General features: G+C 44.2%; 1 protein-coding gene and 1 long non-coding RNA gene across 2 annotated transcripts in view; one reads left to right on the forward strand and one right to left on the reverse strand.

The window, feature by feature from the left end:
- LOC141270600 (uncharacterized) overlaps nucleotides 1–20,712 on the reverse strand; it is a 472,756-nt gene that overhangs the window by 297,372 nt on the left and 154,672 nt on the right. The gene's annotated exons all lie outside the window — the stretch shown is intronic.
- Nucleotides 1–20,712, forward strand: part of LOC141270594 (uncharacterized) — a 52,817-nt gene that overhangs the window by 22,886 nt on the left and 9,219 nt on the right. The window contains exons 5-6 of the mRNA XM_073680675.1: nucleotides 20,199–20,348; nucleotides 20,478–20,657. Of these exons, the coding sequence (XP_073536776.1) occupies nucleotides 20,199–20,348; nucleotides 20,478–20,657 (330 nt within the window). The remainder of the gene's footprint in view (nucleotides 1–20,198; nucleotides 20,349–20,477; nucleotides 20,658–20,712) is intronic.

The following is a 20,712-nucleotide window of genomic DNA, read 5'->3' on the forward strand; positions in this document are numbered from 1 at the left end:
GTGGGAGCCAAAACTAGACAAGGAACAATCAGAGGAAAGGTATAATAGAAACAAGACACCAATTCTGCATTTATCACCCACTCCAGGTTTTGTCTCCCACTCCTGAGAAAAAGTACTGACCAAATACTGATAGTGGGGCCGGGGCCTTATAAAGAGGGTTTGAGTAAAATAATGGAAACTGCCTGAATATGAGGACCTTGTCGCTGTAGCCCTAATATTTCTGTACAGGGGTCTCTATAGAGATAATCTTTCCCCAGCATTGTGGATTGGGAGAAGGGATTGGGGGCATTTTATTGTAATTTCCCTCTGAAAAAACCTTTCATAAAAAATAACTGATAAAAAAGTGTTTAGTTTTCCCACCATGTTGTCTGTAGGAGATAAAGAGCCGACACTGAAGATGCTTTATCTCCTGAAGTTTACAAAAGGCCACAGCCCCACTATCAGTATTCGGTCAGTATTTTTTCTCAGGAGTGGGTGATAAATGCAGAATTGGTGACTTGTTTCTATTATACCTTTTCTCTGATTGCTCCTCACCTGGTTTTGGCTCCCACTCCTGAGAAAAAGTACTGACCGAATACTGACCAAATACTGATAGCAGATAGCAGGGCAGTGGCCAAAGAGGGAGAATTGGCAACTCCGAATGCCCTTGTCTATTTTGGGATTAGGTGGTAGGAAAAGGGGCAGGTGGACATTTTGGGTTTTGTTTTGGGAGGGTGGGGGAAAGAGATGCAATATCTGTCCATGTATTGTAAATATTAGTGATGAGCGAGCGTACTCGCCACTGCTCGATACTTGATCAAGCATCGGGGTACTCGGGTGTGCTTGTTACTCATTCGAGTATAAAACCTGATGATGCAATGCGGCAGGCCAATCACAGTAATGCCAGTAGAAAACATGGCTACGACATTACTGTGTATGACAGGCCATCCCTGCGTGTTTATTGGCTATCTAACACCCGCAAAACGTGGGGCGGGGACTCGAGCACCTGAAATATTTGATTGAAAACCCGAGCACCACGATGATCTATTAAGTATCGAGCAGTGGCAAGCATGCTTGCTCATCATTAGTAAATATATGAATACAGTTAGGTCCAGAAGTATTTGGACAGTAACTGAATCTTTGTGATTGCAGCTCTGCAGGCCACTAATTTTGATTTAAAATGAAACAACTGGGATGCAATTTAAGTGTAGACTTTTAGATTGAATTATAAAAAGGGGCTGAACAAAAATATCCTGTGAAACGTTTAGGAATTGCAACCATTTATCTATAAAGCCTCCTTATTTCAGGGGCTCAAAAGTAATTGGACAAATAAAAGAGGTTGCCCACTACGTTTTCACTGATACCCCATCCTTATGAAAGGTCATCGATGTCTGATGGGTCGGGGTCAGACACCCGGCCCCCTGCCCATCAGCTGTTATTGTTGCTGGCCAGAAGTACTCACTTGCGGAGCTAGGTGTCCTCTGGTAGTGTCCGCGACAGGGTACAATACATCCGACTCATATTGTCTAATCTAGCCTTTGTATTTCTAAGGCTCATTAATGGTTTGCACCTTGTAAAATAACATAGTAACATAGTTTTTAAGGTTGAAGGAAGACTAAGTCCATCTAGTTCAACCCATAGCCTAACATGTTGATCCAGAGGAAGCCAAAAAAAAAACATGTGGCAAATACTAAGCTCCACATTGGGGAAAATATTCCTTCCCGACTCCATACGACAATCAGACTAGTTCCCTGGATCAATGCCCTATCAAGGAATCTAGTATATATTTCCTGTAATATTATACTTTTCAAGAAAGGCATCCAGGCCCTTCTTAAATTTTAGTAGTGAATCACTCATTACAACATCATGCGACAGAGAGCTCCATAGTCTCACTGCTCTTAAAGTAAAGAATCCCCGTCTGTGATTATGATTAAACCTTCTTTCCTCCAGACGTAGAAGATGCCCCCTTGTCCCCGTCTCAGGCCTCAGAGTAAAAAGATCAGTAGAAAGGTCTTTGTACTGTCCCCTCATATACTTGTACATAGTAATAAGATCACCCCTAAGCCTTCTTTTTTCCACAGTAAATAACCCCAAGTGTAATAACCTGTCTTGGTATTGCAGACCCCCCAGTCCTCTAATAACCTTGGTCGCTCTTCTCTGCACCCGCTCTAGTTCAGCTATGTCTTTCTTATACACCGGAGACCAGAACTGTACACAGTATTCTAAGTGTGGTCGCACTAATGACTTGTATAGAGGTAAAATTATGTTCTCCTCATGAGCATCTATGCCTCTTTTAATGCATCCCATTATTTTATTTGCCTTTGCAGCAGCTGCCTGACACTGGCCACCAAACGTGAGCTTGTCGTCCACCAATACACCCAGGTCTTTTTCAGTTACAGTTTTACCCAGTGTTTTACAATTAAGCATATAATTATACATTTTATTTCCTCTGCCCAAGTGCATTACCTTACATTTATCCCCATTAAAGATCATTTGCCATTTATCAGCCCAAGCTTCTAGTTGACATAGATCCTCCTGTAATATAAAATTGTCCTCCTCTGTATTGATTACCCTGCAGAGTTTAGTGTCATCTGGAAATATTGAAATATTACTCTGTATGCCCCCTACAAGGTCATTAATATGTTAAAAAGAAGGGGGCCCAATACTGACCCCTGTGGTACTCCACTGTTAACTGAGACCCAGTCTGAGTGTGTTCCATTAATAACCACCCTTTGTTTCCTATCACTGAGCCAATTCTTAACCCACACACATATATTTTCCCCTATCCCCATTGTTCTCATTTTATGTATCAACCTTTTGTGTGGAACCATATCAAAAGCTTTTGAAAAGTCCATATACACAACATCCACTGCATTTCCTTGGTCCAGTCCAGAACTTGCCTCCTCATAAAAACTGATCAAATTAGTTTGACAGGAACGGTCCCTCGTAAACCCATGTTCATATTGGGTCATGAGGTTATTCTTCTTCAGATACTCTAGTATAGCATCTCTTAGAAAACCCTCCAGGATTTTACCCACAGTAGAGGTTAAGCTTACTGGCCTATAATTTCCAAGTTCGGTTTTTGTCCCCTTTTTGAATATTGGCACCACATTTGCTATACGCCAGTCCGGTGGTACAGACCCTGTTATTATGGAATCTTTCAAGACTAAAAATAATGGTCTATCTATGACGTTACTTAATTCCTGTAGTACTCGTGGGTGTATCCCATCCGGGCCCGGGGATTTGTCAACTTTAGTGATTTTTAGACGCCGCCATACTTCCTGCTGGGTTAAGCAAGTGACATTTAATGGAGAATTTTTGTTATCACTGATCATGCTTTCTGTCATGCGATTTTCTTGTGTAAATATTGTTGAGAAAAATCATTAAGCATATTGGCTTTTTCCTCATCCTCATCCACCATTTCACCCAGACTATTTTTAAGGGGGCCAACACTATCATTTTTTACTATTTATGTAGTTAAAGAATATTTTGGGATTATTTTTACTTTCTCTGGTAATGAGTCTCTCTGTCTTAATCTTTGCTGCCTTGATTTCGTTTTTACAGAATTGATTTAATTTTCTGTATTTACTCTGTATTTGTTTAATGCCTCATCACTACCTACTTGTTTTAGTTCTATAAATGCTTTCTTTTTGTCACTTATTGCGCCCCTTACAGCTCTATTTAGCCATAGTGGTTTCCTCCTATTTCTAGCATGTTTATTCCCATAGGGTATATATTGTGCACAGGTCCTATTCAGGATGCTAATAAATGTCTCCCATTTGCTTTGTGTAGTTTTATGTCTCAGGATATCGCCCCAGTTTATTGCACTAAGATCATCTCTCAACCGTTGGAAATTTGCCTTCCTGAAGTTTAGTGTCCTTGTAACCCCTCTACTACACATCTTATTAAAGGTTACATGAAAGCTTATTATTTTGTGATCACTAATACCCAAGTGACCCCCAACTCGTTTATTTAATATGCGGTCTGGCCTGTTGGTTAATATTAGGTCTAGCAGTGTCCCCCTTCTTGTTGGGTCCTGAACCAGTTGTGAAAGGTAATTGTCTCTCATAGTTGTCAAAAACCTATTACCTTTGCTGGAACTACAGGTTTCTGTTCCCCAATGTATTTCAGGGTAGTTGAAGTCTCCCATAATAATTACTTCTCCTTGAGTCGCTGCTTCATCTATTTGCTTTATGAGGATATTCTCCGCTGCTTCCATTATTTTTGGAGACTTACAACAAACCCCTATCAGTAATTTATTATTTTTTCCCCCTCCCCTTATCTCCACCCACAGGGACTCTACGTTTTCATTAGATTCACATATATCCTCCCGCAAGATGGGTTTTAAGGGTGATTTTACATATAAACATACACCCCCTCCTCGCTTGTTTGTACGGTCATTTCTGAACAGACTATAGCCCTGTAAATTAACAGCCAAGTCATGGCTCTCGTCCAGCCATGTCTCAGATATCCCCACCATGTCATAATTATTTTCCAACAAAATTCTAATTCCTCCATTTTGTTGGTGAGGCTTCTGGCATTAGTGTACATGCATTTTATGTATCTCTCTGTACCTCTATTCCTTCTTACTATATTGACTGTTCTAACTCCACCCCCAATTTCTTTATTTGTGCCCAGGTCACTATCTGCACTATCTTCCCCACCTATAAAATGTATACCCTCTCCCCAATCCCTAGTTTAAACACTCTTCGAACCTTCTAGCCATTTTCTCCCTATTGAGGTGCATTGAGGTCCCCATTGAGGTGCAGCCCGTCCCTAGCGTAGAACCTGTAGCCAAATGAGAAGTCGGCCCAGTTCTCCAGGAACCCAAACCCCTCCTTCCTACACCAATTCCTGAGGCACTTATTTATCTCCCTAATCTTCCATTGCCTCTCTGGCATGGCACGTGGTACAGGCAGTATTTCAGAGAATACCACCTTGGAGATCCTTGCTTTAAGCTTGCAGCCTAATTCCCTGAAATCATCTTTAAGGACCTTCCAACTACCTCTAACTTTGTCATTTTTGCCAATGTGCAACATGACTGCTGGGTCCTCACCAGCCCCTCGCAGTAATCTGTCAACCCAATCGGCGATGTGCCGGACTCGATCGCCAGGTAGGCAGCACACTGTTTGACAATCCCTGTTTTTGTTACAGATTGCCCTATCTGTTCCCCTAATAATTGAGTCCCCCACTACCAGCACCTGCCTGACCTGCCCCTCTCTCTTATTTCCCCCCTTACTGGGAGGACATGCCTTGCTGCAGCAGTGCTACCCCTGTACTGACACCCCCCTCATCTGCCAACTTTGCAAACTTATTGGGGTGTGCCAGATCAGGACTAGCCACCCTGGCACTCTTCCCTCTACCTCCCCTTCTAACTGTCACCCAGCTAGCTGCCTCACTGTCCTGCAGCTCCCTACTACCACCCTCCCCCCACATCTACCCCAGTGAGCAGCAGACTCCTTTCCATATGGTCAGTGGATCTCAGTGTTGCCAGCTGCTCATTTAGATCCAGAACCTGGGCTTCGAAACGCACAACATGTGCACACATCTCACACAGCAGTATGCACCCACGACCGGCTGTTCCAAGGATTGCATAGAATCATAGAATCATAGAATGGTAGAGTTGGAAGGGACCTCCTGGGTCATCTGGTCCAACCCCCTGCTCAAAGCAGGATTCACTAGATCATCTCAGACAGATGTCTGTCCAGCCTCTGTTTGAAGACGTCCATTGAAGGGGAACTCACCACCTCTCGTGGCAGCCTGTTCCACTCATTAATCACCCTAACTGTCAAAAAGTTTTTTCTAATATCTAATCTGTGTCTCCTCCCATTTAGCTTCATCCCATTGCTTCTAGTCTTTCCTTGTGCAAATGAGAATAAAGATGATCCTTCTACAATGTGACAGCCCTTGACATATTTGTAGACAGCTATTAAGTCTCCTCTCAGTCTTCTTTTTTGCAAGCTAAACATTCCCAAATCCTGCAACCGTTCCTCATAGGACATGGTTTGCAGACCAGTCACCATTCTGGTCGCTCTTCTCTGAACTTGCTCCAGTTTGTCTATGTCTTTTTTAAAATGTGGTGCCCAAAACTGTACACAGTATTCCAGATGAGGTCTGACCAAAGAGGAGTAAAGACCGATAATGACTTCACGTGATCTAGACTGTATGCTTCTGTTAATACATCCCAGAATTGTATTTGCCTTTTTTGCTGCTGCATCACACTGTTGACTCATGTTCAGTCTATGATCTATTAGTATACCTAAGTCTTTTTCACATGTACTGTTGCTTAGCTCTATTCCTCCCATTCTGTATATGCTTTTTTCATTTTTATTGCCCAGATGTAGTACTTTGCATTTTTCCCTGTTAAAAACCATTCTGTTGGTTGCTGCCCACTGCTCCAGTTTATTTAGGTCTTTTTGAATCCTCTCTCTCTCTTCTCTAGTATTAGCTATCCCTCCTAGCTTTGTGTCATCAGCAAATTTAATCAGTTTACCCTCAATTCCTTCATCTAAATCATTGATAAAGATGTTGAACAATATAGGTCCCAGGACGGAGCCCTGTGGTACCCCACTTGAGACATTCATCCAGCTGGATGTGAAGCCATTTACAACCACCCTTTGAGTCCGATCACTAAGCCAGTTATGAATCCACCTAACAGTTGCCTGGTCCATTGCATACTTGGTCATTTTTTCAATAAGAATGATGTGAGATACTTTGTCAAATGCTTTGCTGAAGTCAAGATATACTATATCTACAGCATTTCCCTGATCCACCCAGTCAGTGATTCTGTCATAGAAGGAAATTAAGTTAGTCTGACATGACTTGTTAGTTACAAACCCATGCTGACTCTGGTTAATCACTTCATTCTTATCCATGTACTTACATACATGTTGTTTAATAATTTGTTCAAAGATCTTTCCTGGTATAGAAGTCAGACTCACCGGCCTATAGTTCCCTGGGTCCACCTTCTTCCCCTTTTTGAAGATAGGAATAACATTTGCTCTTCTCCAGTCTTCTGGGACTTCTCCTGTTCTCCAAGAATTTTCAAAGATTATGGAGAGTGGTTCTAAAATTTCTTCTACAATCTCCTTCAGTACTCTGGGGTGTAATTCATCTGGACCTGGAGACTTGAACTCATTTATGTTAGCTAAATATTCCCTCACAATCTTTCTGTTTACTGATAACTTGGATTCCTCTATTCCTTTAAAAGGACAGTGAAGATCAGTTGATGTTACATTTTCTTTCTGAGAGAAAACAGATGCAAAATAGGAATTAAAAAGTTCGGCCTTCTCAACATCCTCTCTTACCATTTCTCCATTTTCATCCTGTAAAAATCCTATAGCATCTTTGACTTTTCTTTTACTTTTGACATACCCCCAAAATCCTTTTTTATTGCTTTTGACATCTCTTGCAAGCCTTAATTCATTGTCAGCTTTAGCTAACCTGATACGTGCCCTACAGGATCTGCAGACTGCATTATAATCTTCTTTAGATATGCCTCCCTCTTTCCATTTAATAAACATTTCTTTCTTTCTTTTTAGCATGTGTTTAAGTTCTGTGTTCATCCATCCTGGTTTCCTTAAATGCTTCCCATTCTTCCTACTTTTCGGGATTGTTAACGATTGTGCTTTGAGAATCTCATTTTTAAAAATTTCCCATCCTTCCTGGACATTTTTGTCCTTAAGGACATCCAGCCATTGGATCCCTCCTATTCTCTTTCTGAGTCTCTTAAAATCTGCCTTTCTAAAATCTAACCTTGAAGTTTGAGTCTTCACATGTCTTCCTCCTCTAGTTATCCAAAATTCTATAATAGCATGATCGCTGCCTCCTAGGGTCCCAGCCACCTTTACCTCCTCAACCATTTCCTCCCTGTTTATAAGAATTAGATCCAAAGTAGCAGATCCCCTTGTTTTCTCCCCTACCTTTTGGAAGATAAAGTTGTCAGCAAGAGAGGATAAGAATTTGCTTGACCTGTTAGTTTTACTTGAGAGAGATTCCCAACAAATGTCTGGATAGTTGAAATCTCCCATGACCACTACGTCATATTTTTTGGAGAACTTGGTCATTTGATACATAAAGAGTTCATCCATATCTTCAGCTTGCCCAGGTGGCCTGTAGTAAATGCCTACAATGGTGTCCTTTCCGTTGTTCTCTCCTTGTATTCTTACCCAAACAGTTTCCACAGAACTCCCAGTCTCTGAAGCTTCAATCTCTGTGCAGATATACGCTTTTCTAACATACAATGCAACACCTCCTCCTCGTTTATCAAGTCTGTTTCTTGCAAATAAGTTGTATCCTTTTAGCCTTTTATTCCAATCATGTGTATCGTCCCACCAAGTTTCAGTGATTCCAATGACATCATATTCCTTTTCCTGCATTAGTAGTTCCAATTCTCCTTGTTTGTTGCCCATGCTTTGTGCATTTGTATAAAAACATTTTAGTTTGTGATTGGTTTCTCTTCCTCCCATATTTTTATTATTTAGATTTTTTTGTCTTTGTTCTTCTTTTCCACTTCCAGTAGCAGAGATCTCAATAGTATTTGTCAGCTGTATGGCTTTTTCTGGCCTTTTGCTTCCCTTCCCACATTGTTCTAGTTTAAAGCTCTTCTGATGAGTGTAGCAAGGCGACTTCCAAATACATGTTTTCCAGTCTTCGTAAGGTGCACCCCATCTCTAGCAAGTAGTCCATCGTATAGGTAATTCATTCCGTGATCCAGAAATCCAAATCCTTGTTGACGGCACCATCGACGTAGCCAGTTGTTCACCTGTAGAATCTTATTCCACCTCATTGTTCCATGGCCATCCACTGGGAGGATGGATGAGAAGACCACCTGCGCTCCCAATTCTTTCACTTTCTTGCCTAAGTCTTCAAAGTCACTGCAGATGGTTTCCAGGTCCTTTCTTGCGGTGTCATTTGTCCCCACATGTATTAGCAGGAATGGGTAGTGATCTGTAGGTCTGAAGAGTCTTGATATCCTGTCAGACACATCTTTAATTTTTGCTCCTGGAAGACAGCACATTTCTCTTGAGGTTATGTCTGGTCTGCAGATAGCGGCCTCTGTTCCTCTTAACAGGGAATCCCCCATGACCACCACTCTCCGTTTTTTCTTCACAACATTCTTCTTTCTCCATCCAGGAGGATTCTGAGGGCTTACAAGGTTATTCATTGCTGGCAAAGTCTTATCTTGCTGTATTTCTTCATGGTTCTCCTGCGTGAGAGCCTGGTACTGGTTCCTGAGCAGTATGGGTGCTGACTGCCTCTCGATCCTCCTGCTTCTGTGGGTCACATGCTTCCATTCCTCTGTTTCGTCAGGTGCAGTTCGAATTTCTTCTCTTTCTGAATCATGAAGAGATAATTCTGCTCTGTCTAAGAACTCTTCACCTTCCTTAATGATTTTCAAGGTAGTTAACCTCTCTTCTAGATTTCGCAACTTTTCCTCCAACAGGGACACAAGCTTGCATTTCTGGCATGTGAAGTCTGGCTTTTCCACTGGCAAGTCTGTGAACATGTAGCAGGATATGCAGCTCACCAAATGGCTCCTGGACTCTTCCATGTTCTTATTGTTAATGTTCTGAAAACAGTGAAAAAAGCTTAAAAAAAAAGCTTCAAAATGCGCGCGGTTTACCGATGTCCTCTTTTCAGCTCCAACAGCCAAAATCCAGTGTTCTTTGAGCTCGCGGAGACTCTTCACTTACCCCAAAATGCAGTGGGAATATGCAAATTATCTCCTCAGGACTCCTCCCCTGGTTTACCGATGTCCTCTTTTCAGCTCCAACAGCCAAAATCCAGTGTTCTTTGAGCTCGCGGAGACTCTTCACTTACCCCAAAATGCAGTGGGAATATGCAAATTATCTCCTCAGGACTCCTCCCCTGGTTTACCGATGTCCTCTTTTCAGCTCCAACAGCCAAAATCCAGTGTTCTTTGAGCTCGCGGAGACTCTTCACTTACCCCAAAATGCAGTGGGAATATGCAAATTATCTCCTCAGGACTCCTCCCCTGGTTTACCGATGTCCTCTTTTCAGCTCCAACAGCCAAAATCCAGTGTTCTTTGAGCTCGCGGAGACTCTTCACTTACCCCAAAATGCAGTGGGAATATGCAAATTATCTCCTCAGGACTCCTCCCCTGGTTTACCGATGTCCTCTTTTCAGCTCCAACAGCCAAAATCCAGTGTTCTTTGAGCTCGCGGAGACTCTTCACTTACCCCAAAATGCAGTGGGAATATGCAAATTATCTCCTCAGGACTCCTCCCCTGGTTTACCGATGTCCTCTTTTCAGCTCCAACAGCCAAAATCCAGTGTTCTTTGAGCTCGCGGAGACTCTTCACTTACCCCAAAATGCAGTGGGAATATGCAAATTATCTCCTCAGGACTCCTCCCCTGGTTTACCGATGTCCTCTTTTCAGCTCCAACAGCCAAAATCCAGTGTTCTTTGAGCTCGCGGAGACTCTTCACTTACCCCAAAATGCAGTGGGAATATGCAAATTATCTCCTCAGGACTCCTCCCCTGGTTTACCGATGTCCTCTTTTCAGCTCCAACAGCCAAAATCCAGTGTTCTTTGAGCTCGCGGAGACTCTTCACTTACCCCAAAATGCAGTGGGAATATGCAAATTATCTCCTCAGGACTCCTCCCCTGGTTTACCGATGTCCTCTTTTCAGCTCCAACAGCCAAAATCCAGTGTTCTTTGAGCTCGCGGAGACTCTTCACTTACCCCAAAATGCAGTGGGAATATGCAAATTATCTCCTCAGGACTCCTCCCCATTTTTATGAATCAATTTGTGAAGCACCTGGTGGTTCCAAGTGCTCACTATGCATCTAGATAGGTGCCTTGGGGGGTCTAGTTTCCAAAATGGGGTCACTTGTGGGGGAGCTCCAATGTTTGGGCACACAGGGGCTCTCCAAACGCAACATGGTGTCCGCTATCAATTTGAGCCGATTTTCCATTCAATTTGTTAGTGGACACCATGTTGCATTTGGAGAGTCCCTGTGTGCCCAAACATTGGAGTTCCCCCACAAGTGACCCCATTTTGGAAACTAGACCCCCCAAGGCACCTATCTAGATGCATAGTGAGCACTTGGAACCCCTAGGTGCTTCACAAATTGATTCGTAAAAATGAAAATAAAAACACTTTTTCATTTTTACGAATCAATTTATGAAGCACCTGGGGGTTCCAAGTGCTCACTATGCATCTAGATAGGTGCCTTGGGGGGTCTAGTTTCCAAAATGGGGTCACTTGTGGGGGAGCTCCAATGTTTGGGCACACAGGGGCTCTCCAAACGCAACATGGTGTCCGCTAACAATTTGAGCCGACAATTTGTTAGCGGATACCATGTTGCAGGTGGAGAGTCCCTGTGTGCCCAAACATTGGAGCTCCCCCACAAGTGACCTTATTTTGGAAACTAGACCCCCCAGGGCACCTATCTAGATGCATAGTGAGCACTTGGAACCCTCAGGTGCTTCACAAATTGATTTGTAAAAATGAAAAAGTGGAAAAAAAAATACTTTTTCATTTTTACGAATCAATTTGTGAAGCACCTAGGGGTTCCAAGTTCTCACTATGCATCTAGATAGGTGCCTTGGTGGGTCTAGTTTCCAAAATGTGGTCACTTGTGGGGGGTTTCCACTGTTTAGGCACATCAGGGGCTCTCCAAACGCAACATGGCGTCCGCTAATTATTCAAGCAAATTTTACAATCAAAAAGTCAAATGGCGCTCCTTCCCTTCCGAGCCCTGCCATGGGCCCAAACAGTGTTTTTTTCCCACATATGGGGTATCTGCGTGCCCAGTGGAAATTGCACAACAAATTTTGGGGTCCATTTTTTCCTGTTACCCCTGCGAAAATAAAAAATATTGGGTCTAAAGTAACATTTTTGTGAAAAAAGTTAAATGTTCATTTTTTTCTTCCACATTCCAAAAATTCCTGTGAAGCACCTGAAGGGTTAATAAAGTTCTTGAATGTGGTTTTGAGCACATTGAGGGGTGCAGTTTTTAGAATGGTGTCACTTTTGGGTATTTTCTGTCATAAAGACCTCTCAAAGTGACTTCAAATGTGACGTGGTCCCTAAAAAAATGGTTTTGTAAATTTTGTTGGAAAAATGAGAAATCGCTGGTCAACTTTTAACCCTTATAGCTCCCTAACAAAAAAAAATTTTGGTTCCAAAATTGTGCTGATGTTAAGTAGACATGTGGGAAACGTTATTTATTAACTCTTTTGTGTGACATATCTCTCTGATTTAAGGGCATAAAAATTCAAATTTTGAAAATTGCAAAATTTTCTACATTTTCGACAAATTTCCATTTTTTTCACAAATAAACGCAAGTGATATCGAAGAAATTTTACCACAATCATGAAGTACAATATGTCACGAAAAAACAATCTCAGAATCAGGGGGATCCGTTGAAGCCTTCCAGAGTAATTACCTCATAAAGTGACAGTGGTCAGAATTGTAAAAATTGGCCTGGTCATTAACGTGCAAACTACCCTCGGGGGTTAAGGGGTTAAACAGGAGCGTATTCAGCAGGAGTGTCTGGCAGCAGTGACATGCACTGGGGAACATGGCTGGCGCTGAGGGAACATGGCTGCTCTTTATATAGAGAGGACATGTGATTTCAGCAGCCAGTGGCAGAAGCCCTTGGGTCTGGACAGTATGGATGCTTCCTGTGCTCTGATTGGCTAGCCGCACTTTCCTCACTTAAAGTTACAGGAAAAAAAAAGATCACAAGTGCGCCGCTGCTCTGACCTCTTCTGCGGTCTCCCCAGCCCTTCCACTCTTCTAACACGCCCCCCGCTCATAATACGCAAGCACTATGCTAAGCAAAATCTTGTAGTTGCCCCACAATCAAGTTTCTGCACTTATTCGCTGAACGTTGCCAATTTTCCTGAATTTAAGTAAAAATGCTCGCCTTTGTGAACACGAATCCGAATGTGCCACACTCGTGCAGAACTTAAAATTGGGATCGGATTTTGAACATATTTGCTCATCAATATTCACAATAACAGTAATTTTGACCAGGGGTGCCCAAACTTTCACAAGCCATGGTAATTCGTAAGGACCATTTATTTCCTACTATCGTTTGTGAAGAATTCCAAAGTTATCACCACATAAAGTACAGAAAAGAAGGTTTTTCTTGTCCTGATGAAGAAGTCTGTAGTACTTTGAAATGCGTTGACTAAATAAAGAAAATTGCTAGGTCTCTTGAAACCAAGTTTATCTTTAATTAAGAAAAAATGGTCACCTGCAGTAGTCAAAGTGCTTTATTTGAGTTTACTACCACCGAAATGTCCCACATAGCTTGTAATACTCTATGGGTGAGTAATTGAACTCAGAAAAAAAATTTCAATGCTTTTTTGGAGGGTTACGTAACACTGATTTGTATCACAAAGCACGTAATACTCTATGGATAGATAATTGAATTCAGAAAAAAATTTCAACGCTTTGTTGGAGTGTTATGTAACACCAAAATCTACCACAAAGCACGTAATACTCTATGAATGACAATATAGTAAATGTTTTCACCCCCCCAAAAAAAGAATGTGGTCAACTGCCTCAGCTATATATTTAGCAATGGACTGCAAAGCCCTGCCTAAAGACTGTACTTAGCCACTATCTCTAGGCTAAATGCAGAATGTATCTGATACAAACAGCAAAGCACATAATTAGCACTTACAAGGACTGTTAGTATGATGGTTCAGCTACAGCACCAGTATCAACACTAGAGGTGTCTGATTCATTAAAGTCCTGGACAAGCACTCTTTCCCTCCAATAAGAACTGTCCCTGAGCTGTAAAATGGCGTCAGTGTGCCAATCCTAGCGGCGCCTGTCCTTTTATACCTCTAATGATATAATACGGCCAACCAATCTCAGTAATGGTACTACCAAGATGGCTAAGGCATTTCAGTGATTCGCAGGCAATCCCCGCATGTTTATTGGTTGTGTAACAGAAGCCAAACATGCAGGGGCAGAGATTAGAGTTTCAAATTCGAGCACCGGCTAATGTTCACCGAGTAACAAGCCCATCCGAGAACCCAGATACTCGAGTGATATCTGGGTATAACCGAGCGCGTTCGCTCATCCCTAATGCAGACACAAAACACTCTTTCAATTATTCAAAATCCCTCATAACATTCGTTGGCTAAACCTTGATATCCGCCCCGTACGTGTGAGGTCAGTAAGAGGTTTAGCTATCTGACAAAACATCTTATAATAGTAAGCGAATCCTAGAAAACGTTGCCACACTTTCAGGTCACTAGGTTGGACGCAATCTATTATGGCTTTCACCTTCCCAGGATCCATTGTAAACCCATCAGCCGATAAAATGATCCCCGGAATGAAATTTCCTGAAAAAAAAAATTCTCAATTTTAACAAACAAAGAATTTTCCCTCAACCTTTGTAAGGGTATGTGCCCACGATCTGGAGCTGTCTGTGGCCCCAACACTGTGGAGCAGCCACGCTGCTTCCGCCTCATTTATGCAAATGAGCAGTGCAATTTTTTTTAAACATGCAACGTCAAACCCGCAGCAAATCCTGATCGTGGGCACATATCCTAATACTACACGGACATATTTCTGGTGAAAAATCCAAGTCAGGCAAAAAAATCATCAAGGTAAATCACAACAAATCTCCCAATGTAATCAGAGAAATATCATTCAGAAAGTTGTGAAATTCTGTTGGTGCATTGGAGAATCCAAATGGCAGAACAAGATTATCGAATAAAACCTCAGACATTAAAAACGCCGTTTTCCACTCATCACCCTTCTTGCTGAGAATCAAATTGTAAGAACCTCTATGTTCAAGGTTAGGAAAGCATTTAGCCCCCAAAAGCTGATTATAGTCACGGCTCTGTACGGCATACACCTCATACACGTACATCTCCGCTCCGTACACCTCGTACACACATGGCTCCGCTCCGTACACCTCGTACACACGCGGCTTCCCTCCGTATACCTCGTACACACATGGCTCCGCTCCGTACACCTCGTCACACGTGGCTCGGCTCTGTACACCTCGTACACGCGCGGCTCCACTCCGTACACCTCGTACACACGCAGCTCCGCTCCGTACACCTCGTACACACAAGGCTCCGCTCCGTACACCTCGTACACACGCGGCTCCGCCCCGTACACCTCGTACACACATGGCTCCGCTCCGTACACCTCGTCGCACGTGGCTCGGCTCTGTACACCTCGTACACGCGCGGCTCGGCTCTGTACACCTCGTACACGCGCGGCTCCACTCCGTACACCTCGTACACACGCGGCTCCGCTCCGTACACCTCGTCACACGTGGCTCGGCTCTGTACACCTTGTACACGCGCGGCTCCGCTCCGTACACCTCGTACACGCGCTGCTCCGCTCCGTACACCTCGTACACACACAGCTCCGCTCCGTACACCTCGTACACACAAGGCTCCACTCCGTACACCTCGTACACGGGCGGCTCCGCTCCGTACACCTCGTACACGCGCGGCTCCGCTCCGTACACCTCGTACACGCGCGGCTCCGCTCCGTACACCTCGTACACGCGCGGCTCCGCTCCGTACACCTCGTACACGCGCGGCTCCGCTCCGTACACCTCGTACACACGCGGCTCCGCTCCGTACACCTCGTACACACGCGGCTACGCTCCGCACACCTCGTACTCACTCGGCTACGCTCCGTACACCTCGTACACACGCGGCTCCGCTCCGTACACCTCGTACACACGCGGCTACGCTCCGTACACCTCGTACACACGCGGCTCCGCTCCGTACACCTCGTACACACGCGGCTCCGCTCCGTACACCTCGTACACACGCGGCTCCGCTCCGTACACCTCGTACACACGCGGCTCCGCTCCGTACACCTCGTACACACGCGGCTCCGCTCCGTACACCTCGTACACACACGGCTCTGCTCCGTACACCTCGTACACATGCGGCTCTGCTCCGTACACCTCGTACACACGCGGCTCTGCTACATCCACACTGTAAACCCCTCCTGACCCCACACATAAACTTCAGCTCATCCAGCACCATGACAACCAGCACAGCAGAGTCCTGTATCCACTGAGGCCCCTGATCATGTGACCCCTGACTCCTCCCCTCCTGTGACCTCATCACAGGTCCTGTGCACACAGAGCAGCCATATATGTGGTGGCGGCTCTGCAGGTGGAGGTATGTGGAGATTCCCCATTACTGGGTGCAGGGGGCATTAACCCCTTCAGCACGGAGACTCTTTTGGGGTCTGTGTGGTGTGAACAGTGAGGTAACAGCTGTGGGCAAAATGCGGATTAGCTGGTTCCCGTCCACATTAGATCCATTCAGACGACTGCAGGATGAAGGACAGAAGCCCAGAGAAGTCCTCACACAACGCCATTATTACTCTCCTAGTTCCAGCACAGTAATGTAGATTCTAGTGATGACATTCGGGGGATTTGCAGGAATATGTGGCAGATATTTGCTGGATCTTCTGCTTTCTAGACCGCTTCCTCCTGTAAGTCTTATGAATAGTGTTGAGCGATACCTTCCGATATCAGGAAATATCGTATCGGATTGGATCGGACCGATACTCAAAAAGTATCGGATATCGCCGATTCCGATACCGGAAACCAATGCAAGTCAATGGGACACTAATATCGGAATGAAAATAAACCCTTTCTTTCCTTGTAGGTTAATTCTACATGAAGTAAAACAACTAAGAATAATGTAGAATGTATTATGCGAAAAGCCGGCAATTCATCAGCGCATACACCGGTACCCGACAATTTACAACAGAAAGAATAGAGCTTCACACATAGATTAGATAGATAGAAACATGCCAGTCACATATATATGAAGTACAGTGATAGTGTTGATTACTGTACTTGTCATTTAGTGTAAAGGATTTATATAAAAAAATAATAGTGTTTTCATGCACCGTCTCTTTAAAAAAGCCGGCCGGCAATTCAGCATCTGTACCCGACAATTTAGAATAGAAGGAATAGAGCTTCACACATAGATTAGATAGATAGAAACATGTCAGTCACATATATATGAAGTACAGTGATAGTGTTGATTACTGTACTTGTCATTTAGTGTTAAAATAAAGGATTTATTTAAAAAAAAATTGGCGTGGGGTTCCCCTTAATTTTAGTCTCTAGCGGAGGTTAAGCAGACAGCTGGGGAAGATGTTTGAAGCCTGGGAAGGGGGTAATACCCACGGAGCTTCCCAGACTACTAATATCAGCCCCCAGCTGAATACCTAGCCTTTACTAGCTATTAAAATGGGGAACCCCCCCAAAAAAATGACGTGGGGTCCCCCCTATTTTAATAGCTAGCAAAGGCTAGGCAGACAGCTGGGGGCTGATATTAATAGCCCAGGAAGGGTGCCATAAATATTGGCCCCCTCCCAGGCTAGAAACACCAGCCGTCAGCCGCCCCAGAAATGGCGCATCCATAGGATGCGCCAATTCTGGCACTTAGCCTCGCTCTTCCACGCTGCCCTGGTGCGGTGGCAGGGGGTAATAGGGCTGGGGTTCATGTCAACGCCAGCTGCCATGAAGCCCAGGTTAGTAATGATGGGCGTCTATAAGACACCCCCATTACTAACCTACAAAGTGTTAAAAAGAACACACTACACCCAGAAAAAAATAATTTATTTGAAATAAAACACACAATTTTATTAAATTCTTAGTTTACTAAAAAAAATAGTTACCTGTCCACGTTCCTGCGCTGATCTCCCATGCACAGCTGTCACATCTGGAGATGGTGACAGCTGTGCATGGCTGCTGTAAGCTCACGCTGCCGGGAACACGTCCGCTCCCGGCAGCGGGAGCCACTGACTGAGGTCACCGGAGTGCATTCAGGCAGCGCAGCTCCGGAGACCTCCTTTACGGCACTGCTGTACCGTGGGAATTTCTCACGATACAGCAGGGCCGTAAAGGAGTTGACCGGAGCAGCGCTGCCTGAACTCCGGTGAACCCGCTTATGCAATGACGGGGCTGCTTTACGGCCCAGTCATTCTAGCGGCGGCAGCGGTTCAGAGCGGTCACATTCTATGTGGCTGCTCTGAACTGGAGATCTTCGTGAGACACTCGTGGACTACTACGGAGGGGTAAGGATAAGGTTGTGGTTTATTATTTTATATTTTATTACAGGAGATCGATGGCTTCGGGGAATTGGGTGTCTAGGTGAGTATAGGTGTAGTTTTTTATTTTTTACTTTATTTTAGGTGGCGATCGGCGGGGACAGGTAATGTATGAACTAATTTATTGTAGTCAACCACTGGCCACCAATGACATGTATTTAAAATTTATTGGGGACACAGTAGGGCAATTTATATAGCAGGATCAGGCTGATGGGAACTACTGCTCCCATCGAGCTGATCCTGCTGGCAGGAGTGGACGGGGGACAGACATAGGCCGATGGGAGTAGTAGTGTCACATCGGCCTATGTCTGCCTTCACGCACACACCCGCACACATCCCGCAGACACCGCACAGACACCGCGCACACCCGCACAGACACCCACACACACCAATCATGACGGGTCTGGGAGGTGAGGCTGACCTGTGCGACCGTGGGAAAGTTCATGTGAGTTCATGCAATGCAGTCAAGCATGAACTCACATGAACCCTCTGAGGGCACCGCGGCGACTTCAAATGAACAGCTGATCGGCATCACCTGATACCGCAGCTGTTCATTTGAAATAACCGGCGGGAAAGCGCAGCACAGAACGGGAAAGCCGGCGGTGAAGTCTTTTCACTGCCGGCTTCCCCGCCCGGGTCCTTCGCTCCCCGCTCCTTGGTGCTGCGCTCCCCGCCCGGTCCTAACTTACGATCGGGATGGGAGGTGGCGAGGGGAGCGGAGGATCGGGGTGGGAGGCTGCGGGGAAGCAGTATGGGGTTGTGTGATTGTTTAAAAGCCGGCGGCTTTTTACCGCGCGCCGGCTTTTAAACAATCAGGAGAATTCTCCCATGCTGGGATGGCATTCTGATGACAGGCTGGATCGCAGCTGAGCGCTGCCATCCAGCTTGTCACCCTTCAGAGAAACCGCAGAGCGCAGGCATTATGGGAACTTCCGATTCCGGTATTCGATATTGTAAAAGTATCGGAATTAAGTATCGGAATTCCGATACCGCGAATATCGGCCGATGCCCGATATTTCAGTATCGGAATGCTCAACACTACTTATGAAACAATCCAGACGATCCTGTCAGGTCTGTGACGTGAGATCCATCAGCTGTCGGTACAAGCAGCCTTTCATGGAAAGGGAATTGTGGTGTGAACACTCTCCTGTCGCCACAATGCAGGACCGGACGTCTTTTATAAGCCGGCGTCATGTCCCTTGGGTTTTCCTTATATAATGATGGTCACATGACAACAAGATCACGAATGTCAGAACCAATACACACACATTACATAAAGGTAAGAAACAAAACAAACAACAAAAACGGGAAAGAAACAACAACCACCACACGCCCATACGATATGCTACCACCCAAAGCACTAGATAATATATCCTCACTTATCCCCATTCTTCATGCTGTACGGTGCCCTTTTTTTGATTCCCACACCACACTATGTTCCTGCCGTACCTGCATCCCCAATTTTCTTTTGTAAAATTTTAACACCTGGGTTTTTTTAGTGTTTTTTTATATACTATATGGAAGAATGTAAAAAATAAAATATTTCCAGAGAAAAAAGACACTGTACATGGAGATATTGGCATCAAATAACCCGTCTTGGTGTTCTTATAAACAAGCTTTTATAAAAGCCTCAAACTTCTGTGTGTGAATCAGACATGAGATCTAATGTGATAGATTACAGTCCGGGGAAGACGGGAAACATTCATATAGACGGCTGGTGGCAATGTAGTCAGTGACAGACTTTGGCCAAGTATGTTTCTAGACCCGTAGTAGAAGATGAAGATGTCGTCCTCATCATAAAGTAGTTATTTCTCATATCACGTGTAATGAATATCTCCTGCTGTATTGCTAATGACCAATTTCAGTGTACGTAAATGAGCCGAAAATTAGCGTTATGGAAGATGTGTCTTGGAGAAACGTATTCAGATGCAGACTCTGAGGAAGAAATTGCTTGTTGTCTGTGGCCTAAAATATATAGGTTTTATTAGTAGATGTAAAGATTAAAGCTAAATACTGTAAATAATAAATCTCCTCGTGTTTACCCTTATTATCTCCAGTAATTGTATTATTACACAGGATTTTTATGATGTTATATCGTCTCTTCTTCTCATTGAGGTCTCTACAATATCGAATCCTCTCAGTGAAGATCTTCTATATAAGAGAATTTTCCTGATTTACCCATTAAAGATGGATAAGGACAGAGACAAGATGGCTGAGAAGATATTACACCTCACCCTAGAGATCCTCTTCCGGCTTACTGGAGAGGTGAGAGATTCTGATGACGTCACATTACATCATTCTTATCTATGGGAATAACAGATGGACAGAACTGGAGAGGTGAGGACTCTGGAAATATGTGTAGTGAGATTTATTAATGTGTCTATCCATAACCAGGATTACACAGTAGTGAAGAAGACCTCTAGTGAGCGCTGTCAGGACCCTGTGTCTGAGGGATGGGAAAGACCCCAGAGCCCAATCACTGGACCTCCATCTCTCCCCCTGATGCATGAGGACATCAATGACCAGAAGATCGTAGAACTCACCTACAAGATGATTGAGCTGCTGACTGGAGAGGTGACACTGCTGGGAATGCTGGGACATTATACAGTAATGCTATGAAAGGATCGGG

This window comes from Phyllobates terribilis, unplaced genomic scaffold (genome assembly GCF_046119375.1).
Source record: "Phyllobates terribilis strain yellow unplaced genomic scaffold, ASM4611937v1 Scaffold_5__5_contigs__length_657084704, whole genome shotgun sequence".
Classification (NCBI taxonomy): domain Eukaryota; kingdom Metazoa; phylum Chordata; class Amphibia; order Anura; family Dendrobatidae; genus Phyllobates; species Phyllobates terribilis.